The sequence below is a fragment of the Oreochromis aureus genome, linkage group 1 (genome assembly GCF_013358895.1).
Source record: "Oreochromis aureus strain Israel breed Guangdong linkage group 1, ZZ_aureus, whole genome shotgun sequence".
In the NCBI taxonomy this organism is placed as follows: Eukaryota; Metazoa; Chordata; class Actinopteri; order Cichliformes; family Cichlidae; genus Oreochromis; species Oreochromis aureus.
The window spans coordinates 27,776,691-27,804,415 of NC_052942.1; the positions used below are offsets into that span (position 1 = coordinate 27,776,691).

Genomic DNA, 27,725 nt, shown 5'->3' on the forward strand with positions numbered 1-27,725 from the left:
CCACATCCTCACCAAGGTTTATGAAATTCAGCTGGGTAGTGTTTACATAATCTTGTTTACTGACTGTGGTTTGAGTTGAGCTGACTTTTTCTTCAGATTTGGCAAGATTTTGCTTCACAGTAACCAAACAGCGGTTTACATGTTGATCTTTGCACTGCAGTGCCAGTCGAACTGTCACATCTCTGCTGTTGTCATGCTCTGCGGTTCAAGGAGACTTAGAAACTCAAGCTGAAGGCTCACAAACTGAGAAGGGGAAATGCTGCTTGTGTTTACAAGGACAAACACAGCAGCGGCTGACCCACAGTCGATGAAGCCTTATTCGTGTGTGTGTGTCTGCGTGTTTGGTGGGTCTTTGTTTGTCTCAGCGTATGTCTGGGATCAGACATGTTGCACTATGCAGTGAGGGGCCTTGACCCTTTTTAAGAGAGCTTCTCTGACAACCAGCTTCAGAAGGATTAGAGGGAGAAAAGGGAAGACAGAAACACAGACAGAGCAGACTGAGAATGCTTTCAGCTTCAGCAGACACTAATCCTCTTCTTTCTCTCTCTGATAGATGAGGGCTAGTGGAGCGACGGCCAAGTGAAGAGCCGACACACCGATGGTCACACTCACTAAAGAAGACTCAGGAGCCAAGCTCTGATTTTGTAGTTTTTGTGTGTGTGTGCGTGTGCGAGAGTTTTACCCAGTTTAGAGTGTCCAAAGCAGAAGACACAGCCATCTGCTCCGTTCACCACCGACTGAATAACCTCGGCAACTGTTCCTGCACACACTTCCGCCTAACACAGGAAGACAGAGGAATAAACAGGGTCAAGTAAATCAGAAAACCATCCAATTTTAGACAAACATTATTCACACTCGCGCTGGAGCTAGGATTCTGCTGTCTTGGTTTTTTTTTTTTAAACATCTGACTGTTGGTGTGGAGGAGATGATGGGCAACTTCCCTGTAATTGTCAGTATTACTGTGTTCTGGTTCTATAAATGTCTTAAAGAACCAGCATTTGCTTTTTAGCTTATCTCATTGCATTATCCAGCTGGCCTAGATTCATGCAAATGCACATACCGACCTCTGTGGCTCAAAAGTAAAGCTAATGTGCAAGACAAAGACTTCTTCTTTCAGATCATGTGTCTCAGTCCTACCTTATCCTTAGCATCCTCCTCTGTCACACCAACCAACTCTGCATGACCTCCTTCTCAACATCCATAACACCTTTTTGGTCTTCCTCTTTTCCTCCTGTTTGGCAGCTCCATCTTTAACAGCCTTTTTCCAAAATATCCACTATCCCTCGTCTGCCTGCCTCTCTAACTTTGTCTCCAAAGCATCAACCTGAGCTGTCCCTCCAACATCCTCATTTTTAATCTCATCCATCTTAGTGAGTTCTGACTCCTGTCAGTTTGTTACTGCCACTGTCTCCAAACCATACATCATAGCAGGTCTCAGTGCCATCTTGTAAAGCTTCCCTTTCACTCCTGCTGCTGTCATTCTGTCACAAATCACCCGATACTTGTCTTCATCCACTCCACTCTGCCTGCACTCTCTTCTTCACTCTCTTGTGCACCGTCTGATGCTTTCGGTCATTGATTCCAGGTGTTTAAACTTGTCCCCTCTTACTACCTCTATTCCTTGCAACTTCACTGTTTTAGTCTCCAGACTTCCTGAGCCTGTCCAAGAAGCTGATAATCCAGTTTTGGAGAAGAAGTTTCTGTATTTTATTAGTCTGTTACTAACAACCAAACATTTTATCTGACTATCAGCATGGTATGCAGTTCTTATCAAACTTTCAAGAAGAGCGTGAAGTTCTTAATTTTGTGTTTATTTGTAGTCATTTTACCAGACTTTGTCACATAAAATGTCTCTGACCTGTGACGCATCAGGAGGGAATGCTGCATCAAACGTGAACATCTTTGGTGGGACCTGATTGGCTCCGGCCCTTTTCTGAGAGGCAGCACTTTGCGTCTGATTTGCTGATGGGTCCATGATGGTGATTTGTTTCTTCCTGGGATCCACTTTGAGAAAGGAACTGGACTCGGCTGCATCAGACTGAGACACTGGGCAAACTCTCACCATCACCTTCACCTGAGGGTAAGACAGTTAGCGAAAACAGAGGTTTTTTTTAGACAGGAGGCTAAAGGTAAATGCAGGATTATCAGTCAAAGCCTGATTCCCACCATGCGTTTGGGAATCAGGAATCAGCTTGTTTGTTTGCAATTTTTCTGCAGGGGTGGATTTCTTCTGATCCAACAAAAACAAGAAAGTCAGCAGGGCACTCAGACAAACAGCAGTTATGAAAGTACATGATACAGTCACACTTTCTGAGATAGTTTAGAAAACTTTGCCAGTGTCTGAGATCACTTGTCATGAAACATGAAGCAGTCTGACAAACTCTTCTGTTGAGTTTCGGGTTCTTCTCATGCCAACCACCCATTTCTATTTCACTTTTAAAGCATGAACACTTTCCCCCCCCTAAAGAAATCTGCCTGTGTCAAAACCATGAGCAGACCTTGTATGTATTACTGTGAAGTAGTGTTGCTGGAAGACATCTTCATGTTAGCTACAAACGACATAGAGCCAAGAAACCAGAGTCACAAAAATTCAACTTTTTAGTTCTGCACTTACACAAGTCGTCACATGCTCTCTCTCCCTCTCATCACTTTATTCCCTCTAAGTACTTTTACCTCCCTCATCCCTTCCCCTCCTTTACCTGTCACTCTTTCGCTATCTCTTTCTCCTTCTATCCTAAATCCCTTCCTTTTTTTTCTCTGTTCACACCTCTTCTCTACTTCTACTTCACTGCCACACATCAAAAGCCTGAATTGCAGGAATTCTATTTTAGCTTTCACTCCTCCTCTCCTTCGTCCTTTCCTCCCACTCCTGTCACAAACTGTTAGCAGCCGCAATTTGCCGCCTGGCAGCTGTTGTTGTTTTCTGTGATATCAGCGGCTGCAAAACGCAGCGTCATCGAATCTGACTGAGCTCCAGAACATTTTAACATATAAACAGCCCTGGTCTCTGTCGGTAAAAGGTGTTTTCAAGTTTGAAATACTTCCCAGCAGTTTATTGTTGCTCATCTTCTCCTTCCATTCCTCATATGTGTGAATTTGTCTTTGTCTCTCTTTCTTGTTTGATCTCTCGCTGACTATATCACTCTCTGATTCAGCCCGTCTGTCTTCCTCTTTTCATGTCTGTCACTAAATCTTCCTCCCTGCGATGCAGTACAGGATTATCCTGAAGATTTACACCGCACTTCTCCTTTGACAATCGGGAGAGAGGCTCGGTTGAAGCGGATGATTGGCACTGGGTGTCAGGTGCTGTTATGACTCAGTGTTAACCACACCAACTGTCTCAGGGGCTGATATGAGCCAACCTGATTATTAAATGCATTTGATATTTTCACTGTGGCATTGAAGGAAGTGTGTGGGAAGAGAAATAATTATCTAAGTGTGTTCATCTTTAAGAACAGGACTATTCATTCTGCCATCCTTAATGTCTTATATCTATTCAAATATCACAGATGCTTTGTGTCTCTGTTGTTGCTTTGATACAGAATTTATGTCTCGGTCAATGTCAGATGCCTTTCATTGAACTGGTAGTCCAAGCTGCCTGGAATTCCTCCTGTACCTTAAAGTGTAAGTGTGAAAAATGAGAACTATTTAGTTTAGATATAATCAGTTATATTAGTGTTAATGTTACATTTTGCCAGTCTTGGTAGCCGGTAGCCAGGGCCTCCACTCCTGGCCGCCGCCTGGCACACAATGCACCCGACCCCCACTGCGCCTCCTGTGGGTGGTGGACCTGCAGGAGGATGGGGCTATGTCCCTTTTTTGAGCTGTGCCCGGCCAGGCCCCATGGACCAAGGTCTGGCCACCAGACGCTCGCTCTCGGGCACCCTCCCCGGGCCTGGCACCAGGGCAGGGCCCCAGTAACCCTACTTCGGGCAGGGTGAACTGTTCCCTTGGTGTTCTGCTCATAGGGGTCTTCTGAATCTTTCTTTGTCTGGTCCCTCACCCAGGACTGCTTTGCCATGGGAGACCCTACAAGAGGGCAGAAGCCCCCGGACAACATAGCCCCTGGAATCCCTGGGACACACAAACCCCTCCACAACGATAAGGTAGCGATTCCATCAAAAGGAGCCAGTTCAGGTGGTTCGGGCATCTGACAAGGATGCCTCCTGGGCGCCTCCTGGGTGAGGTGTTCTGGGAATGTCCCACCGGGGAGAGGCCCCGGGGCAGACCCAGGACATACTGGAGAGATTATACCTCTCGGCTGGCCTGGGAACACCTTAGTGTTCCCCCGGGCAAGCTGGAGGAGGTGGCTGGGGAGAGAAAGGTCTGGGCTTCTCTGCTTGGGCTGCTGCCCCCGCAACCCAGCCCCGGATAAGCGGAAGAAGATGGATGGATGGATGGATGGATGTTACATTTTGTGCATTTGCAGTCATTCTCTTCACAACATGTTAATAGTGTTAATAGACAAAGTCACAGTATCAGAAATTTCTAAAAATCTTGGACACCGTGACGGTTTATAGCAAACGGCATGACAGATGTAGCAGACATCAGATCAGCTAATGACAGCCAGAAGATCTGAGAGAAACTGCATAAATTCATCATTAATTTTGGCCTCCAAGTCTCATCTGAGAAGCTGGATTGAAACCATGAAACACTATTAAGCATCTAACTTCACCCCCCGTGCAATATAATAGGTATAGTTATGTCCTTTTGGACAATGAAACTTTTTTGTTGTTTGCCTTTTTGTAAGTTTGCCTCTGTACACCAACACAGTGGATTTTATATCAAAAAAACAGGAGACGATTGAAGTGCAGACTTTCAGCTGTAGTACAAGGTAAAACAAATATAATACATGAATTACATGCAATGGGGCAGAGTGTGAGTATTTCAGCACCTGATGTCATAAGCTGAGAATCTGCAGGACAATATCAATTATATTATGATGATAGTTACAAAGTGTGCTAAGCTTTCAATACTTCATATTGCACTGAGGCACTTAGTAAGAAAAAAAAATCAGTGAACTCTGTTTTTATGTGTGTCACACCCTGTCTCTTCTGAACATATTTTATATCTACGAGGCACAAAGGTGCCGGACACATGAAAAAGATGTGGCTCCTGTGAGGGAGAGAGAGAGAGAGCAGGAGAGAAATCATTTGTCTGTTTGTGCTTGTTAGCACAGATGAATCATCGCCTGAAGTGTACTTTCAGTTAAACGTAACCATGGGATTACCCATCACACAGTAATCCCCAAAACTCCAAATCCTGCTGAGTATTAGCTTACTACAAGTAAAGTCAACAATGCATTTATGTACGGTGCTTAAACGACTACCAGGTTCATGCCACAGGTTCTCTAAATTAACAGTGTTGGTAATTACCAAACTAGATATATTTTTTGTTTCTATAATGGTAAATCCACCAGTATGCACAAGGTCTTTAGTTGGGCAGCTGTGGCTCAGGAGGTAGAACAGGTTGTTTACCAATCAGAAGTAGGATAGATAGATTCACCGGCTACTTCAGTCGGCATGTCAAAGTATATTTAGGTAAGACACTGAACCTTAAGAAGGAATTCTAGACAAAGAGGTTAATTAGGTTAGTAATTCAGTTTGTTATTTGCCTAACAAATAATATAATTTTTAACAGATTTCTAAAAATATTATGTGGTGGGGCGTGGTCTGCGGTGCCGCTGCAGGGGAGCGGACACACCTGAGCGGCATCCGCAATCACGCCTCGCCGGGTTTAAAGTGTGAACTGGGCCCTGTCATGGCGTTGTTGGTGGTGGAGTGTTCAGCTGCGAGCTGAAAAGCTGCAGCTGTGTGTGTAGTGTGACAGCAACGGTGAGAGTTAATAAAAGTATGCTGAAAAGCACGAAACCTTCATCAGGTCTGCCATGGTTTTCTTTCATATAAAAATCCTAATTTTCTGCCAGGTGGTCTAATAAGTGTTTTAGCACTCTAAGTAGAGGTTCCTTGCTGTGAAAATTTCAAAAAATTAAAAAATTTCAAGTGAAAATTGTCATCCATTACATTTCTGTGCTGTGAGATAATATCAACCTTAACTATATAAAGTACATTTTCTGCCAGGGGAGGTTTTTCTGCTGCTATCATTTTTTTAAATAATTATTTTTAGCCCAGGGTGAAAGAGCTAAAAGTAATCAGAATAAAGTCATGTTAGACTGAACAAACCCACCCTGATGATAAGCGATTTATTAAAAATAAAAGCACGCTGCCAGGCTTTCTCTCGGTTGCATCACCAAATGACCACGGACCTTTTAAGAGTCGGTTCAACCAATTTTGTGAGTGTCAATCAAAGAGTGTGGATGTTACCAGCTTTCTCATATGAAGTTAATAGCACATGTGGTTAAACCTAAAAGCCCGTCTATAGGTGAGGGTGTGAAATGAAGCGAGATACCGAATGCAATAAATGTGTAACGTTTGATGACCTTAAGGAAACTGAAGATCTGAAGTCTTAAAGTTGGGTTAATGTTCGTGCCAAAAAAATCAAATAAAAGAAATAAATAAACACCTAAACCTACAACACACACAAGCACATTCTCTCCCACACAGTCTTAGATTCAGTACTAAGCCCTCTCCTGACCCCAATAAAAGAGCCCATCACATGAGTAAGAGCCTAGGGGGAAGGATTTCACCAACGCATGCTTTACAAGGCGTAACTCATAAAGTCTTCCCCCCTAAGAGCCCATTTCCTCCTCATGTCCAAGAGTGTGGAAGGTGTTCATTTATGCGTGTATGTGTGTGAGACTGAGGTATAAGTGGGGCCAAAATGCTGTTCCTATATGTTTTTCAAAAGATTAAATGAAATCGCAAGACCCACCAAGGGCCATTAACCTCAATTACCTTTTATACCAACAATAAAAAGCTCTGCAGTGATGATGGTGAACATCAAAACGGAAACTATTTCTAAGTTAAAATATAAAAAATATACAATAATAATTAAGGTCACTTTGTGCCACTACATATAGTGTAGTTCAACTTTTAATCACCAGCTTTGTTTTTCAGAAACATTTGGGCTCAGCACTCCGTTTAAGGCATTTAATCTGAGATGAGATCTGTAGTGAAATCATATGTCTGCATGTTTTATAAAAACCCACACCCACAATCATCTCAGAGGCTCCTTGGACTACTTGCTCTGGTGAATCAATAAATGTGGCGCAGCCAATATGAGATTTGCAGGAGGAACACAAAGCTAATGGGCTCTTTGCTCTGTTTAATGAAAAAGAAGGGAGAGAAAGAAAGATGTAGCCTGAGAGAGAAATGGGTCACTAATGACTCTCCAGACACTAACGCGGCTGTCACGGTGCTCTCAAACTCTGTCCATCTCCCTCTTTGGAAGCAACCTTCACTTCCTCTCTTCTTTTTTTCGCCTTAAATATTCTCTTTATCCTGCTCTGTCTGTTATTCCCTTTTGCAAGACGGATAACCATCTACTGTTTTCAGTGTCTCTATATTTGAAAAAAAAAAATCATAATGCTCAATATCTCAGCCCACTCCATTTTCTCATCTCATCTCCTTCGCCTTTCTTTACCTCAAATGTCATCAATACTTTGCTCTTTTTTTTTATCCTGAAACAGAAATTCTTAAATGCTTGAACATCTTTCGAATGTGTCAGAGTGTATGTTTGATTTGCATTTACAGGGAAAAGAAAGAAGAGGACATATTTCTGAAAACTGACCTCCACAGATCTTCCTGATCCTCCACTTTAGATACCACAATGAAGTCTTTGAGCCAATTTAAGGAAAGGAATTAAACAACTAACCCTGAGCTTAGAGACCATTGCTCGATAGCCCCCTTACAGCAGAGCTTCATCGCTATTGGCTGGAAAATCAATAAGAGACTGAGACTGAGCTCTAATAGGTTCCCTAAGACTGCAGAAACAGACATTTGTGCAAACACATGTACAAAGAGAGCGATACAAGTACAATATAGGAACAGAAAGTTCAAGCTTCGATCAATTCTAATCTGAACTAATTTATTCATTTCACCTCGGCTCACAGACTCAGAAGATTCATGTTAGCTGTTCTCTTTTGGATGTACTGCCGAGATATTACAACCCTGAGGTTTGATATATACATAAATGAGCTCTGCTGTACCAGAAACTGTGAAATAATGAAGCAATTTAACGTTTTGCTATCACATAAGACTTCTATGTTCACCTTTAGGCACTTCTGGATTTTCTTTAGGTGCCTGTGGTGCAGGTACCTAAAGAAAATTTACTGCTTTATTTAGCTTATGGGCCAGAAAATACAACACACTTTTAACTTCTCCAAAATTTCTCCATAAAATGTAGCAATTTTTGCAATTTGCCCCTTGGGGATAAATAAAGTCTCTCTGACTCTGACTGAGACATAACTTAACAACAGGATCAAAAAGCACCGCTCTATCATTTAGCGTAGCAGTAGCCACTATGTGATTGCAGGTTGCTGCTTACTAATTCATTGTCTTATTATTCTTTCCACCTTCTGTTGTTACACTGCATTAAACACGAGCTACTGTGCTGGAGTTTCAATGACTTCGTTACTGCTGTTGTATTATTTACAATGTTATCTTATGTGCATTTTAATATGATACCAATCTTAGATTATTTTAATTAATTATTTTAATATTTGACTAGGGACAAAGTTAAACTAGAAATCACTTGCATATTTACAAACATTATGAAACACTGAAGGATGATACGGCTCTCGGGTGACAGTCACTATCCACAGCAGCTGACACATATGCTTTGTAATGTTCATATTACGGCTTGTAAGCTTCACTGAACCAGGAAAAAGGACTCTTTAAAAGTATCCTTTGCCAAACCAGGCATCATGTTTTTTGATGGCAAGAGAAATTGTGGCTACTGGAAAAAAAAACCTGCACAGGCATGAGGAGAACATGCAATCTTCACACAGAAGAGAACTCAAATGTTCTTGCTGAGAGGCAACAATAGTGAGTGTAATGTAGGCAGAAAGAGGAAAAACAGCAGTCATCTAATATGCTGTGTGTCAAGCATTTCTTAATAAAAATTGATCCGTCAGGAGTAAAAATGAACGTTTCTTACTGAGGAAAGGAATTACCTGACTGGCTCTCTTGTCTATCATCAAATTTAAGGCACATCAGTTTAAATTATATAGCCTCGAGAGTGTTATACACCCATGCTAACTGTGTGGGTTTGTGTGTGTGTCTGAGTCTCGCATGCTTCAGGCTTGCCAATACTGACAGCATTAATATTTCAGCTAGTAGGTGGAACAAAGTGGATACTGTACTGGATTCCTATAACAGACTCACTCACCTAGATACAAAAACACACGGACACTCAGCTAGGTGCAAAGACATGCAAAGGCCCACGGAAATGCGCTTGCACATGCTTACTCACGACATAGACGAACACAGTTTGTGGCCTTTGGGGAATCGTGGCTGCTATTAAAAATTGATTAGCTGTCGAGTATCATTTTCCCCCAAGGTCAACTCACAATCTGTGAGTGAGCACATGTGCAAAACGCTGGATATAGATATTAAAGAGAAGGAAAAAATCTCAGTCCTTCATTGTCATTCAGATACAGAGAAGAGTAGATATAAAAGTGGGAATAAGATAAGGCTTTTCCTTCACTAGATAAGAGAGATGAGACGAAGATAGGTTAGAGACGGGGAAGGAGTAGACAAGTGAAAGCTTCCCATATTAGCCTTTGTAACACTTCTAATAAAATTTTGTATCCTTCTTCAGGTAACTCTATGTAGATCACATATAAAACTGTGAATGAAGTGCAATAGGCAGCTCAAAAGAGGATATGTACCCCTGGGGCAACTGTGACATACTCATGTAACAGTACGACTTTGAATGCTGCTCATGTGGCTAAGGAAACAGACATATGACACACAAGAATATTTTCTCCAGACTCGATTGCAAAAACAAAAAAAAGAAAACTAAAAAGACAGCGAATGCACGCAGTTTAGAAGTGGAGAATTATGATTCCATAATCTAGCAGCAATACAAGCATTAGCTTATCTCAACCTCTAAACGACACTTACTGATGACAGCTGGTGATAAATCCATCATGAAACTCATAGCTTATAAAACTCATTTTGGATAGTCAATTTAAGATGCATAGAAAGTCTTTTTAGTGTAACTTATCTTTCTTAATTATAGATGGAAATCCTTTTTATCCAATCGCTGGAACTCCTCTGCAATTTTTTTATCTTTACTTTTCATCTGACAGCTTCAAAGATGATAATGTTTCAGTCTCTGCTGAATGTCAGTGTACTCTATAGATTGTTTCCTAAGTGATAAAGCATATATAGTTTAATTTCCTACCGATATACATCTCCCCTTGCTGTCAGTGCTCTGAATGGAAAGTTCCCAACAGGCTGATTTGATTAAAATGAGACGGAGCTTACCAACATGTACAGAAGCACCGTGTACAGAAATAATATGACATCCCTAGATAGAGCAAGCCGGACCCCTCTCTCTCTCTTTCTTTCTGCAGCACACACGTAGCTGTACTTCTGACCTGCACAGGTTGATTTCCCCTGGCCTTAAATGTGATGTCTCAATCTGTTTGGTGCCATATTAACATCGGGGAGAACACTAACCCCCCATAACACTCACGGGCAGGCCCATGTATTCTGCAGGATGTATCATACACGCTTCCACCAGGGGCTACGCTGCTTCCTTGACAGCTTTCATTGTACACTATAATCCCATGAATATGTGAGCATGCAAGCCCATGTGTGAGCGTGAATGTGTGCAAATGCCATTTCAGCAGGGAACCGGCCCCCACCGCAGGTGACATTTTTACTAGAGAAATGTCACCACAGCCATTTTCTTCCCATATGTTTGCGTGAGCATGTGTGCATGCAAGTGTGTGTGTTTGTTAGTGTGTCAGCATATGAATTACTGTGTGTTTGATTAGGTCTTGGCAAGCTTCAATTAATTTCAAAGGAGAGGCTTGTTATACTCCAAATATTAGAATATTGCCTTGCTTTTGTACCATTTTCCTTTTTCTTTTTATAACCCATTTTTATCCTAAACAAAAAAACAGATAAGAGAAAAGAGGTTTATCTTTGCAAAAAAAAACACAGACTTGGTTGTTTCATGTGTATGGAAACTATGATGTAAGTCAAACACTTGTGGTTCAACTTCCATTCAGTTTCTTGGTTATGAGAAATTGTTCTCTTCCTCTGCTTCTTTATCCTGAGCTAAGCTAACTCCTATCTCCTGGTGCAAGTATACGGTGGACACTGATCTAATAGATTATCAGAGTCGAATCAAAGCAAGTAGTCTGATTGTAGCGCTCCAGGAAGAGATAAAGGTTTCTAATATTAATCACTGTTCTTCCAGTGGCATCTTTACACACATAAGTCCTCTGATCTGATCTGAATTGTTGATGTATGGTAAAGGAGGTTCACAGAAGGCTGCACTGTCTCTATTCCTGTTCACCTTGTATACCTCAGACTTCAGTACAACTCCCCTCCAGGTCATACCACCTACAGAAACACTAAAGATTTTGCAGTGGTTGGATGTATTAGTGATGGGGAGGAATTATCTGCTTCTGAATGTGAATAAGTCCAAAGAGACGCTGATCAATTTCATAAGGAAATGGACGTTTAGGAAGGCTGACTGTGATTTTCATATGATAACAAAGATATGATTACTGATTCATCCAGCACCAATTTTAATTGGTGCTGGATGAATTTTAATGCTGGTTTCTACTTGTGTTAAAATGGAAAGAACCAGAATTATATACAGTAACTTTTTTACGTAAGTATTTGTAAAAATGAAGCCAGCATGGCAGTGCTAAATACTGCATTTAATCTCGTGACCACTTAAGTCTGGCTCAAGTGAGTGAATACCCATTTAAAATTGTCATTAAATAAATCAAATAAAATAATTGTAGCAGTTTGTGCTTCGGTTTTGGTTCAAAATGCTAGCATTTCATTAGTCTGTTGCTTCAGCACTAATTAGAAGGTATCTGAACTTGTGTAATAAACTTGTACAGCCTTCCCGTCTAAATATGGCTCCAAAAAAACAACCCTCAACCTTCAAAATGTGGAGTGAACAAACCAGTACATCACATGATGATGGCATGTCTATCTGCTGCTGACTGACTCTGTCTGCATCTTCCTGCACTTGTAGTTTGAGTGTAACTTAAGTCCCAAGAGAAAACAATAAACCATGAGATATTTTTTAATAGTTTAGAGATATTGCATTAATACCATTGTGTTTGTTTGTTCATTTATTTATTTAGCAACAGCAATCTTGTTGTAAAAAATTGTTCTTGTGAAAGCCCCACTAAACACCTTAAGGAACGGTATTTCACAACTGAAGAAACCCTACATACTGTACGTGGTAGAGGGCTCATAGTTGGTTTAAATTAGTAGTAATAGAACACAGTTTGTACACATCTATCATGAGGTAAAAGAATATCAAAGTGGGGTGAAATGGCAGAAGATATTTTGAGCATATAAAAAAATGTCACGGAGGCTGTGAAGAAGGTTTTTGGGTACGTGCTTTCTTATGTACACTTTGTATGAGGCTTCTGTTCAGGGGTCGATCTTATAATCATTTGTTATGTTTGTGACTGTGGCTGTAAATATGTGAGCATGAATCCATCTCCTTGACAACTGAGAAGACATCTGCCATCTCCATATGGAGAGAAACAGAGAGAAAGATTCAAAGATAAAAATCAGAGAACACAAAATAATCAGTTAGAACAATTAAAAATAATATATTCAGATATTTTTATCCTTTTATCTTTAAAGTTTAGAGAAAGCTTCTTTTTAATTATTGGTGTTTCCCATCTTTTATTTGATACGAAAGATGAGAAATGAGAATACTACAATACTGAGAGTTTTTGAATTTTAGACCGTAGGAAAAGGTTCGAGTTCTCAGTATTTTATGGTTTGTCTGACTAAATGGGTGTAAGTAGTATCCTGCATTAATTTCACAAAGTAAAATTTTATTGCCTCATTATAAATGGAATGGAACTGACTTGAGACACTGGGCTTGGGTCTCATCTGCTATTTGATATGAATGTCACACAGAGTTAAAATGACACGATGGCAGAGTGCCCAAATGGTTGCAGCCCATGGCACATTATTGAAGGTCCCTGGTTTGGTAAAGGCATTTATAACCCTCCTTTCTGTCTTTCTACACCTGCATCAACTGTCCTTTAAAAAAATATGGAAAATCCTACAAATTATGTCACACATGCACAGATGTATAACAGATTAATAAACAGATAAGATCTGGTAGAAAAAATATGCACACCCAGTTGTGCTGCACACTGATTTTATGCTTGTGTCTGGTGAGCGCACACTCAAAAGCACAATGGGACAAGTGGGGTCTCTTTCTTTCTCTGCGTGTGGTAATGGACACTGCTGTTTGATGTCTGATTTTGTCCTCCATAGTCATTCATTTTCTAGCAGGAAGGACACACACATGCACGTGTGCATGGACTCAGCGAGCCTCTCACTCAAACTGTGGAGGAGGGGGCACTAAAAACTCATTACATGGACGATCAATATTGCACACACTTGAGAACCGAGTGTGTGTTTGCCCCCTCCCCTGCATCCACAATGCACATACGCGCACACGCACACACACACGTACCATGCTGGCAACAATGACAGATGACTTTTGTCAGCCTGATGCGTGTTACCGTGGTAACCGGTAGGTTACATTTTGGTATGTTACAGCAGAGGAGACACACACACGCATGCCAGTAGACACATTTAGATAAATGAGGCAAGGTCACGATAAAATACAGCAGCTTAATATTTGATCAAATTTGAATACTTTGAGGACTGAACCAGCTCTTAAAACCAGATCGTTTTACAGTTGCCAACACAAATGTCAATGCCACTAAACATGAAAAAAAAAGAAAAGAAAATTAATACTCACAAATGACTCCTCTTGGATCTCTGAACCTTTTTTTGTTTTGGGCAATCAGATCACAAGTGGGAAGCACTAAATACAAGTGTAAACAACCTCCACAACACACTGTGATGTGATCGCTTGAACCAATTGCCAAGGTGGTCGGGGACACATTTGCTGCGCATATCTTTTGTAATGTAATCACTAATAGGTCCCGATGCATCCCCAATAAAGATATAACAAGTAAATGTTGTTAGTGTAGGATGGTGGGCTGGTATTATTATTATAACAGTTCATTTAGCATTTTGTTGTCTCTGCTCTTCCTCACTTGACTGTTGAGAGATGGACGTTATGACTGTGCACAGTACCCTGGAACCTTCTAGTGAATGTGACACTAAAAGAAACTGCATTTAGGCATGAAGACAATCTCCTGAAGCTCAAACCGAGCATCAGAATGTGGAAGAAAAGGTGATTTAAGTGGGTATAATCATGGTTGTTGGTGCCAGATGCGCTGCTCTCAGTGCTTCATGATCCGCTAACCTACTGGAAACGACCCCCCACGCAATCATCTGTAGAGTTTACAGACAGAATGGTACAAGACAGTAGTGACAGAAATAACCACTCATAACATCCAAGGTATGCAGAAAAGCATCACTTAACTACAACACACTGAACCTTCAAGCACATGGGCTACAGAAGACCACAACCGCTGCCACTCCTGTCAGATAAGAACAGAAAACTTAGGCTACAATGTGCACAGCCCCAGCAAATCCATACAATAGGAGAGAAAAATTTTGCTTGGTCTGATGAGTCTCGATTTCAGCTGCAACGTTTAGATGGTCGGGTCAGAATTTGGTGTAAACAACATGATTGATTCAAATTGTGTAACAAAAGCTCAGGTAGTGGTGTGGGGAATATTTCCTTGGCACACTCTATGCCCTGTAGTACCAACTAAGGGTCATTCAAACACTACACGCTATCTGAGTGCTGTTGCTAACCATCTCCTTCCCTTTATGACCACCCAACATTCATTTACTGTTACCTTTCCAAGTCCAGGAGTATCTTTGATCTTGTTTGCTGCACGGAGGAGACAAGGTGGAGCTGGGGGAGGAGCCATCAACAGGGTGGAGCTAAAATTGGTGGGGAATAGGGGTGGGTCACACGATGGCGATGATGTCACTGTAGCTGTGAGCGCAGCCGTCTTCTGCTTCTTCTTTTTGGACGCTAAGCTCAACTTCTGAGCAGCTCTGAGAGAGAGAAAAGCAGAGAACAAAAGGAAGAAAGAGAAGGAGAGACAGCAGTCAACCTGTCACATTATTATGCTTAAACTACACTGTGACAAAGTCAAAACAAACAGCGAATATTTTCAGGAGATGGATGGTGAAAGGAGAGGAAGGATGGGGGCACGCATGCATGCACATACAGTGCGACTCTGCACACATCCTGATCCAAAGTAAAACAAATATGCAAAACCCAACCGATATCCTTCAGCACATGCACACACAAAGTCATGAACACATGTACACACAAGCATATTCACATTGCTGTTTACATATGTAGCAGCATCTGGATGGGGAGTGGTTCATTTCCCTTCTTGCTACACGATTCCCTGCGGCATTCAGCTCAAAAGAAGCCACCAGAAATTATATTTATATAAACTCCATCTCCTCTCCTCTTTCCTCTCGTTTGTAGCTTTAACTTCTAAACTTCTAAATCTCACTTTCACTCTTTCTCCTCTACTTCTGTTCTTGCTCTCCTTTTTCTACCTGTCTGCTTCTCTCAGAACAATTGTTTCTCGTCTGAAACTTTTCTAACACCCCTCTCATGCTTCATTTCCTAGCAGAAATACCTCATATACATATATAACAGTCTGGATTTCTATATGAAGCACAGCAACTTTCACTCGTCTTTTTGTCTTTGTCAAGACAGTCGCATCAAATCAAGTCAAATTGTTTATCTGAATGAATTTAGCTTGAAAATATACATGTTTGCTTATTTATGATGAATGTAATTATGTCATCATTAACAACTTATGAGCACCAGTTTCTGTCAAATAGCTGTTTATACTTGGGAAGAGCCCTGTGCAAAGACCTGTTCTACATATTCATATTTCCTAATGTAGATGTATAGTTAGCATATTTTTCTAAAGCCAAAGAGCTTCAATATAACCTGAGCTGAGCTTAAAGGCAGAAGAGAGGTTATGTGAGAGTGATTTTGAGAGAAAACTGAGCAAGTCTCCTAGCAAAAATGTGCTCGAGTGATTTACGTGATCTACATTTGGATTAGTAAAGAAAGAAATTCTTGAGTTTGAGCTTTTGCTTCTTCAACTTCAATTCAACAAGCCACAACTGAAACTGGCAGATTACCTAACAGTATTAATAATGTGATAAAAATTAAAGACCTCCAAAGGGCCACAGGCAGAGATTTCTGCTCAGTTCTTATTCAATCTATCTTCATATATATTTCCAAGATAATAAAAAGAGAGAAAAAGAGAATGAGAGACCTTGCACTCTGGCACGCTCTCTGTCAAAGAGCCATATTCTCACACCATTGGCTTTCAATTAACTGCGGCAGGTTACAGAAATGAGAGCGAGGGGGAGAGTCAGCAAAAAGAGAGAGACTGTGAGAGAGAGGAGAGATTCGGTGACCCGTGGAACGATGAAGCATTTCACCATTTGACTAACTCCCTGGAGATTTGGGTGGGAAGCTGTGTGTCTGTGTTCCTGACTTTGAATGTGTGTGTGTGCATACTGTTTGCAATAAACCTCCATGAGAAGACCCCTAATTGGTTTTACACTGTGTGAAAGTTAAGCTTACATACTGCAGCAAATGCGATCATGAATAATTACAGGTTTTCTCATGATATCAATATAACAGTGTACTGCCCGTGTAAAATGCAGAAGATTACAAAAAATGATTTACTGTGTGATAAAAGTAATAATGGCCTTAGTCAAAACTGGCATAAAATGATTTTGTTTGGGAAAAAACTATCCTGTAATTTTCACAGGAAAACAACTGTAAGAAGAAGCTGGATGAGTTGCAGGATGAGAGACGACAATGATGGATTTATGCATGGTTACTCTGCTGCAGGAGGTGCCTACTTGTAGCATATAGTGCTCGCAGATGAGCATTTGTCTCTTCTTCTGTGCATGTATGCTCATTTGTGAAAGGGCTGCTTCTTGGGCAAAGGATTTACTCTTAAGTCTTTTTTGTGACTGTTTTTATAATGCATCCCTTAAATCCTCCAGCCACATCAGTTTCAAAATGCACGCATGCATCTATTGACATGTTTGTATCATTTCTATTACCCTCTATTATCCTCTCACCCTGACTAGTTTAATCTGTGGCACAACTGAAGCATGGTAGACACGCCACCTAACTGGTGCCATTTAATGACAAGTGGCCTGGGATTTGTCTAAGTGGATCTATTTCGATCTAACCCTAAAGTGAAGGGCGCTTGTTTTCCATCCATCAGCTGTTACATCCCTTCACCCTCTTTTCCATTACCTTAATTCCTCCACTCTTCTCCGGCTTTCACTTCCCTCCTATTACTCCAATCCCGCTCGCTCTAAACCGTTCCCTATACCTTACCCTTTATTTTATTCTTCTCTCATTATTTTTTATCCTTCATGCTTTCCTGTCTTATTCTCTGCCCTCTATATAGCCACCCATCCATCCCACCATCCATTCAGCCTTCCTCACATGTATTGATTCTCTCAGCCACCCATGCCTCTCATCCTCTCGGTCCCTTGTTAAAAAGCAGCACAGGTCACAAACAGCCCAGCTAATAACATCCTGCTGCTTTTGCTTTTTTCACCCCCCTTTCCTTTCACACAACTACAAACACTTTGAATTGAAATGCACACACAGCTGATTTATGGCTGCTGTCCCTCTGACTGTGTTGTTGGTTGAGTGGCTAATTACATTCTTTTTAGCAGACTGTCAGTAGAAGACGATACAGGGAGAGACGGAGAGCGATGGCGAAAGTGTGAGAGCACTGGCTAAGAGGGACAGAAGACTGGCTTTACCGACGTTATCTATTGACACGTACATGCAATCCACGACTGACACACTCCTTGCTCTCTATTAAGACATTGCCATATAATCTGCAGTGTATTATCACTTCTTCTTTTTGCACATCTTTTTGTTCTTCTTCTTTTGGCTGCTCCCTTTATGGGTTGCCACAAATGACTCTCCTCTTCCATATCACCCTATCATTGTCCTCTGTCACACCAACCCTCTGTGGTTTTTCCACTTGTCCTTCTGCCTGGCAGCTCCATGTTCAACATTGTTTCCCCATTATATCCACCATCCCTCCTCTGCACATGTCCAAACCATCTTAGCCTTGCCTCTCACCACCTGAGCTGTCCCTTTGATATACTCACTCCTAATCGTGTCCATCCTGGTCACTGCCAATAAAAACCTTAACATTTTCAGCTCAGCCACCACCAGCTTGGCCTCCTGTTTTTTTTATTAGTGCTTCCATCTCCAAATTATACATCAAAGCAGGTCTCAGTACCATCTTGTAAACCTTCCCTTTCACCCTTGCTGCTATCGTACTGTCACAAATCAGCCTAACACTCGCTCCACCCACTCTACCCTGCCTGCACTGTCCGTTGCTTTAGATGACTAACCCAGGCGACTGTATTAGCACGCAAGGCTGCATTATAAAATATTAATACACATTGTGTTCAAGTCAAGACATGAAGACAAGTCAAGTCAGTTCATTTGTATAGGTCAATGGAAAGGTGATGAATGAATTTATGATGTCTGCTGTTCTTCTGTATTGTGTCTCCTAACCAAGCAACCATCCAAAGCCTCCCTTGTTAAAATGCCCACCTTCAGCTATGAAATGAAGAATATGTAGCTTCTGCTACAGAGGAAAAAAATGCATTCTACATAGAGATCTATAGAGGTTTCCAAGGTCATACACTGCTTATTAGTTCATTAGCTCATCGAGTCTTTGTTTGCCTGAAGGATATATAAAGAGTTGTAGCACTACGCCTCGTTTCAGTGTGTTAATAATATGGTGTGTTAAATCACTGTTTGCAAGCTGTCGGGCCTTAAACGGATGGAATGAAAGGGAAGAATGTGGGCTAGTGACGACACTTGCAGAGCAAATAGGCCTCTTCCTCCATATGTCAAAATAAAAGTTTATAACACACACGAGCAAAACAGAAACCATAAAATGCGGTCCCAAAGTGAGACTGCTGATATGTTAATTTGTTTACCACTATACGCCTATTTTAATCATCAATCTACCATTGTGATGGGTGTCTAATTGGTCCCCAGTTATCATTTGATGGAGCACTTCTTTTTAAAGAATACAGAAGAGAGATAGTGAGATGTAAATGAGACAGCCCCCCCCAGTCCCACTGCTATCCTCCATCCAAAATAACAACGCCCTACCAATTCACCAATTCACCTGGGACCTATTCATTTACTCGGCTACCTCCAGCACACACACACACACACACACTTACACAGCCAGCCAAAATCCCCAAAGATCCAATCCCCGGAGCATGCAGTAAAAAATTCCTTCACTGATAGAAACTCCCTTCCCCCAGTGACTAAGAGCATGCACACACCACCGCATGTCTCTATCCTCTGGCCCAGCAACCCTCTGGGGACAATGCAGCACAGGAAAGACGTAGTGCTACCGCGTGAGTGTGACATATTCACAGACAGATTGCTACTAATGAAAGATATTACTCACATGCACATTAGCAAAGGTAAAGGAAAGGTCAATGTAGAAACTGAGAAACTGTTAATAAAACGGGGAGAACAGGAGAGTTGTGAAAGAACAATAGGAAAGGATGGAAGGGGATAGAGAAAGAAGAGAGCAATTAAGGGAGAGAGAGAAAAGAGGAGGCTGAAGGAAGACAGGGGATCAGGTGAGAGGAGATATAGTGGGCACAGGGATTTTGCCATGTGCGGACAGTGAGCAAAGGGGAAATTGTGTGCATGTATACCTGTGTGTGTTTCTGTGTGTTTGATAAGAGTGTCTGTATGCAGTTCACATCTGAGAGTAAAGACCAAGATAGGCAAAGGATTTACCATCACTGCATGGCTGCATCCACTGAAGGTAAACACACAGAGTCAAAAATCAAAGGTGACACCAGGTGAGCACATTGGTATTTCTCTGCCAATTAAACCAAATTCCTTCACAGACACAAAATACACAAACAAAACAGACCCACTGACACTGACATCTACAAACACATCCAGGCAAACCATTAAACAAACTGGATTCTTTCACTTACAAGGTTCACACTCATAAATTGACCAAAGACAGCTGGCTTTATGTTTGTAATGTCAACCAGATGTGCGTGGGTTTGTGTAAAATGGCCTTGATACTCGGCAGTTCAGAGGGTCAAAGAAGGGAGTGCGTGCATGTGTTTGGGTGTCTTCCAGTACAATTTACGACCGGTTGCTAGTGCTTTGAAAGACAGACAGCATTATGTCTGCACCACTGATGCCCGACACTTATATATCAAACACAGGCACACACATTTCATTATCTGCAGATTTAGACGCGTGTGAGTGAGTGAGAAGGAAAACCATCAGTATCATTTAAAATGTGATTTAAAGCAGCTCATTAGATACGACATCTCAGCAATGCTTCAGACACTGTGACACGCTCATGGTGCGGTGTCACCCATGAATAATTTACTCGTTCATTTTGAGCTTGCCATGTTTTTTCATCAATAATTTACCCATATTTCCCGTGTCTTATTTATGTTGTGCTGCTCTGCATTTCTCCAGATTTGATTACACAGTTCATCGAAGACTGATGACTGGATCGTTGATAGACACACAAGCCAACCAAGAGATAAGTGAGTACTCTTTTGTGCATTATACTGCATAATAGTATTCCATTTTTTCATCGCTTTTATCTTACAATGAGATTATTTGTCAGCCCATTATTTTATTCCTCCTGCTCCATTGAACCAATTGAGAAATGTCATAAAGAGGCGACGACCTGAATGAGAGGTTTTCTGGACTTTTGAACTCAGAACGAACTAAACTAAATGATGAGACTTGCATAAATGAACTAATGAGTTTCTGTGCAACACTAAATCTACTCTACAAAATGCCACTGAATCCCAAGAAAGTGATGGGTTTGGGGTTTTAAATACAATCGGTAAAGTGTTGTGAGTATGCAGATTCCCTGGCTTTCCGTGCTTGTGATTTGTCATGTTTAGTCAAGCTTTAGTCAAATTTAAATACAAAAGAACAAATGCAGCAGATGTTCAGATAGTCACAGCTCTGGAGAGAAATTCAATAATGCACCTGATCACGTTTAATCACAATGCCTGCTTGTTGGAATGATTCGTGGAGTGTACGGATCAGATGAGAGAGGTGATCTTCTTGGCTTTCACTCACTGCGTAAAGTGAATCTTACCTGGCAAAGAAAGAGGCAGCGGCGGAGGTGGCAGTCGCTGCGGTGGTGGTTGCAGCTGGAGTGTGAGAGGGAGAGTTTGTATGTGATGATGAATTTGTGTGTGAGGGCGAGTGTGTGTTGTAGCGGTTCAGGGCAGCTTCGGTAATTCCCTCTCTGGAGGCTTCTGAGATCATCTGGGAGATCTGATGAGAGAGAAAGACTTTTTACTATAATTGACAAAACCAACAAGAGTTAAATAATAAATAAAAATACTAATTAATTAACAATATCCACAGGGCCTGGAGACTTAGACACTGTTGATGGGAACTTCACATTTCATTACATGATAAATTATGCAGTAGAAATGAGACAATTTCTAATTTTTGGGAAGCACTGCTCCGAGGCTGATGTTAATGTGTTGCTGTCACACACAGAAATTATGAGTTTAGAGGAGACTGGACAAGATTTCAGAGAGATTCGGAAAGATCGTGTGCAATTAGCAACATTAGTGTTAACAGTGAGCGCTAACAATAATTTTCACAGCAGTAGCTGAAATGTGAAAATGTAAAAACCCATCAAAGACACAGTGAAAGAGAACAAGAACAGACGACTGAAGGAAAATCAGAAACAAAGACTGGCAGCAAAGTCAGTATTTGCTGCTCCCTTCTCCCACCCAGTCAGACGTGATAAGACTTTGTCTCCTGATTACTTTGATCGTGCTAAGTTTGTGCATGTACTTCATGACAAACAAATTGCACACACACACACACACGACTGCTATTTATCTCTGCCCTTGTCTTTTCCAGATGGTCAGATATGAGAACACAGTCTGGTTTTCCCCACCCATTTTGTTTCCTGTTGAAGGATAACTTATTGCATGCCCTTATATATGTGTGTGTGTGTGTGTGTGTACAGAAAACCTCTCTAGTGATCAAAGTGAACCAGCAGCAGAATGTTGTCTGCATCCTAAACAGACATAAACAAAGAAACAAAGACACTCTCCCCTTGGTTTCTTTCTTTCAACCTCATGTATACTTTTGTCAGATCGACCCTTCCTTCTTCTCCTCGCTATTCCCTGTTTTTATTAATAATCCTAACATATCTAGCTTCATTCTCTCTGCAGGGTTGTTCTGCCATCATAAGCTATATCCACATTTGTGATTTATTATTAGATCAACACTCGTACCATTTGCGTTTTATTAGACAGAAGAAAGACAGCGCGGATAAAAAGGGGAAGCCCTTTGTACTCATAATGCTCTAAATAAATTACATTTGCCTTCTTGACTGAGTTACTGTTTTTATCAAGTGCATAAGACACACTTGATGTAATGTGTAATATACAGTATATGAAATGAAAATACACTTAATGAGGTGGAATGGTTGCTAAAATAGTAACTTTAGCGCTCTTCTTGGAGTGGCAGTAAGTCTTTTTACTTCTGATAACTACAAAAAATACATTTACATAACTAACCTGCCATATCTAATCAGTTAGATATATTAGATATCTAATGTTTTGTTTCAGGGTTCACAGGTTATCTGTGGAAACTTTTCAAGCCATCTCACAGCAGTACGTTTCTGTACTGAATGTTGTCGTGTATATCACAAAAAATTGCTGTAGTTGCTTGAGACAAAAAATAAGTCTCTCTTTATTTCTCTCTCTCTCTCACTCACACACACGCACACACACACACACGTGTGTATTTATATCCTTGTGGGGACAACTCATTGACATAATGCTTTCCCTAGCCGCTTACCCTAACCTTACCCAACCATAAAAAATGAATGCCTAAACCTGACCATAACCTAATTGTAACCCTGATACTAAAACCACATTTCGAGTCTCAAAACTGCTTTCCAACTCGTGATGACCGGTATTTTGGTCCCCACAAGGGCTGTCGGTCCTCACAAGTATAGTAAACTTCCAATTTTTGGTCCCCACAAAGATGTTAATACCCGTTCACATACACACACACACACGTTAAGAAGAACTGATATAGTAGAATTAACTGATTTAAATGTGAGTTTGCCACAGCTGCATGTACTCTATGCCGTATGCGTTTATGGGTTTGTGCGTGCATGCGTGTTAAAGCAAATCATTCATGACACAGATATGGATTATTGATTATAGTTCTTTATGTGCTGCCTACAGCAAGACAGCAAAGCACCTAAATCATGAACACGTACTCCAATAAAGGAATTATAGCTTTTGTGTGTGTTAATGTAAGCCTATTCCGAATATGTCTACATGTGTGTCTCTGCACATGTGTGGACCTGTGTGCTTATGTGGGTAAATCAGCTCCAATGTGTTTATATTTATTGCTGAGGGCTCCTGGGGTCCAAGCTCACCACCTGCTGCCTTGATAAATTACCTATTGTAAATGAGATGCCTCTATAGTTTATATACCACACACCTTTGTACGTTTACAGCTGCTTCAAAAGCTCTGACCTGGCTTGGTGCTCCTGCATTATTAAAAAAGCTGCGAACATATGAAATGAAGGTCCAGCGAGCTACAGGACTACCTGCGCTTTTGTACTGGCTACTCATAAATTCTGATGAATAAAATAAGGAAAACTACTAACACAATGTAAAAAAAAGGCGTCCCACACAGTGTTATTATGCAAGGTAGGTTTAATAATATATGGCTTTGAGTGCTGGTGCTGCAGTTCAGACCACAAAGGCTGGACAGACATATAGACACCGGTTTATAGCCTACAGTCACTGCATATGATTTAGGAGTCCACAGCTATGATACTGGCTCAGGGAGATTCTACTGAGAGTATGCAATGTGTTTAGTGGTGCTATGATCTAAAAGCCTAAATCATGAAAACATGTTGACAATGGCAGTGCTAATGTGTAGCAGGCTAATGTTAATGTTAGTGGGTAAACCGAGTATAGCTGAGGCTGATAGAAATGTCACCTTTGCACTTATCCAATCTCACCTCTCACCAAACGTGGTGTATCTTTGGTCGGGTTAGGCATTGCTCTTCTTTTACTAAATTAGTGCTCAGGTGACCTGTAAGTTTTTGAAAATATTGTCATGTTGCAATACCATTTACACTTTACTGCCGTTCACACTAATCACAGCAAAGCCCTTGACTATCACCACATGTGGTATAGCCGAGCAGTTTGCACTGATGTTCTTTGTAATCTACCCTTTTCATTGACATGTAATTTCCAAAAAGCAGCAAATTCCAGAGCTAAAGTAACAGTGAAAGTGCAGTTCCTCAAATTGCCACCTAAGGCTGGCTATAAAAGTGAGTCAATCCTTGGACATTCCTGTTAAAATGCCCAACTTTACAACGGAAATGATATGTTTATAGCCTGGTATTAAAAAAGGTTATCGTCTGTGTAGCTAATTTCCTCCCTTTGTAGCAGTTGCATGTATTTTAAGGTCTAAGCATCACATAATCTACTAGTTTGCTCTCTCTACGTCTGAGGATTTTTGTGTTGTCCATCTGAACCTCTCCTCTTAATTGGCTCGCACTCTTGGGTTTACCTGATTCAGCTCACTGTACGGTCTCAGCAACTGTTAACAACAGTATGATACTTCTGTCCTCAGCCTCCACACCCTTTTTGTAGCTGACTGTGTGTTCTCTTGTGTTACATCTGAGACTTTGCCAAGTGCTGTTATTGGTTTGTAATGGGATTTTGTGTGTGTGTGTGTGTGTGTGACTGCATTTGTGCAAATAGAGTAATTCAGTTTTATTGTACCACTGAAGCAGAAGCAGTGAGCTACCTTTTTCTTTTACACGATTTTCTCATCTGTTTCTCAGAAGACGGATCTGTTTCTTTAGTTATTTTGCACTTGATGCAATCGCAAGTAAATTTCTTTCAGTTATTGTAACCTTTCTTTTTACATGCGCATGGCTGAATAAGTATTACACTTGAAATTCGTGTTGAGACTCTGAACTGGCAGCTGGGGCAGGACCCTCCTTTATATCTTTCCGTTGTGCTTCCTCGTGTCTAGACAGGGCTGTAACAGAGTCTGAGCTTTGACTGACAGGTGAACAGACGTAGGCAGCTGTAGCTGATATCTCTCTGCTAAGCTTCACCTCTTGAACTCGTCCTCTTGATCATGTTTGCGTTCTTAGTGTCATTAATTTGAATTAACTACTAATTACTAATCAAACACTTACTATTAATTAACTACTAATTAAACTACTGTCAGGGCTAAAATCATCATGAGATTTCAACAGTTTTGCTTTGTTTCTCTGTAGCAGTGGTGTGGTGATGGGTGCCTTATCTCTGTCATTAAGCCAGCCACTATTTGAGAGCTGTCATATTAATCCTACATGAGTGCTGCGCATACAGAAAATTGATGGTCACCTGGCTAAAGCATTTACATAGCATTTTGGATAAAGTACTCATTAAAGTAAATTATGTCCCATTCAGATTTCCCCACAGGACACAAAGACTGAGCTGCTGTCTCTATACTTTACAATAAATTAGGTTATCCTACATTGAATGAAACTTTAATGATTCCTGTGGGGATATTAGGTCACAGCAGCAGATAAAAGGATATAGATAATAGCAGGACAAATTGAGATGACTAAGGATAATGCAACAGCCAGAGGTGAAAATAATGCAGCTAATCAATGAAAAACACAGCATCTGACTGTGTTTGTACAAAATAAGCTGATCCTGTGACCATATCAGTCAATGTGGGACTTCGACAAATGTGATATTAGATTTTCCAGGTTATTAAATAAAAAACAATACAACAGCACACTATACTTCTGTAACTTTCACCCCTTTCCTCTATATTATTTCAGTAATCCACATTTCTTTCTCCCCTCTCAGAAAACAATAAAAGCTGACCCATTCATCTTCATTACATCACAAACACCATTTCCCCAGCATTTACCTCACTCATCAGTCTCTCTTATTTTATTCTTCCTCATTTTACAGGCGCCCAACATACAATCTGCACCTTCAGTTTTGTATAAGGGAAATAGAAATTGTGTGTTGTGTGTCCACGCGCGCGTGTGGTCCTGACGGATCTTATCGGTGCAATAAACACAATCTGTAAAACCATCTAAACACTTACTTGAGTGGTTTGGCGGAAGAGAGAAAGAGGCCGCTTGTTCAAAATTAAAGTGGGGGAGGAAATGCGAAAAAATAAAGAAGTGAGCACACGGAGAAGGATGTTTATTTATTTCTCACAGAGGTGGTAGAGTTAGAGAAGCAGGAGTTTATGTGTCAAACTATGAAGGAAAGAAAGTAAGCTTGGAGGAAACAGAAACCCAGTCATGAAACATAGGCAATACATAAAGGGAAATGACAGAAATGGATGTTGAGAGGGGCCCTGCGACAGACTGGCGACCTGACCAGGGTGTACCCCGCCTCTCGCCCTATGACAGCTGGGATAGGCTCCAGCGCCCCCCGCGACCCTGAAAAGGATAAGCGGAAGCGAATGGATGGATGGATGGATGTTGAGAGGGAGTAAATTATTGATATATATTTGTAAACCTGAATCTTTAACACCCACAATGAGGCAAGGGGGTTAAAGGCTCAAGTGTCCTTAATGTCAAAGGGCAAGAAAATATTGGAAACACATTTTTAATGTAGTAAATTTGACGCCAGAGTTGTTCTACTGTGATGTAGGTGTTCCTAATAATTTGGCCAGAGAATGCATGAGCGATAGAAACCGACTGTGAGAGAAAGAGAGAAGAGATGAAAAGGAGATCTGTTTAGTTATATGATATGTTACATAATCAAATCAGAAACACAGAAACACTGTCAAGGCTACATACTAGAGGCCAGTATGCATGAAAATGAAAACCAGTTAAAAGAACAGAAAATAAACTGAGAGGAATGTAGGTTTATGTTATACAGGAAAACATATAATATGAAGACTATTAGCTGTGCTTACTCTCTATCAAGCTCTGACATTTAAAGGTGAGAGCTGGCTCTTCTCTTTCCACCCAGTAGGACTGTGCCATATCATGCCATACTTGATAATACCAGCCTAAATCTGTACACGATATAAAAGTGTCATATTGTGATATCAGTCATATAGCAATGCCACGCATTTATCTTCTCAAGGACACACGACACAAGCCCAAAAATGTCTGAAAGTGAGAGCAGCATGTCAGCCGCTGATGATGATTAATACCTAAAGAGGGAGTCGCTTTAACAGGAAGGAAGTGGTTTGGTTACAGAGAAGTCAGACGCCCAACAAAGCATAATACTTCGTAAAATGTGCAAGAACATGGTTCCTGTTAAGGTAGCAACAACAATCTTGTTTCATCTGTTGATATGCGAACAGCTGCTTATGTGCGACCCAAAATTAAACAAATAAAATGACTGAGCATCGCTGGAGCACTCACTAGTTACACTCCATATGGTGGATGTAAATAACAGATGCAGTTACATGGTGAAAAAGGAGTTCTGTAAATAAAAAGCTATAGGCAACAGTATTAGGCTGTTATTTACGGTGGCCCTGAGAGGCCAAACGGACTGCAATTTAAG

The 27,725-nt window shown here is 40.9% G+C and overlaps 1 protein-coding gene across 1 annotated transcript in view; it reads right to left on the minus strand.

Moving 5' to 3' along the window:
• The window catches only part of kif26ba (kinesin family member 26Ba), a 91,408-nt gene that overhangs the window by 30,328 nt on the left and 33,355 nt on the right, over positions 1 to 27,725 (minus strand). The window contains exons 4-7 of the mRNA XM_039611837.1: positions 21,275 to 21,456; positions 14,912 to 15,116; positions 1,859 to 2,074; positions 683 to 776 (exon numbers count right to left, since the gene is read on the minus strand). Of these exons, the coding sequence (XP_039467771.1) occupies positions 683 to 776; positions 1,859 to 2,074; positions 14,912 to 15,116; positions 21,275 to 21,456 (697 nt within the window). The remainder of the gene's footprint in view (positions 1 to 682; positions 777 to 1,858; positions 2,075 to 14,911; positions 15,117 to 21,274; positions 21,457 to 27,725) is intronic.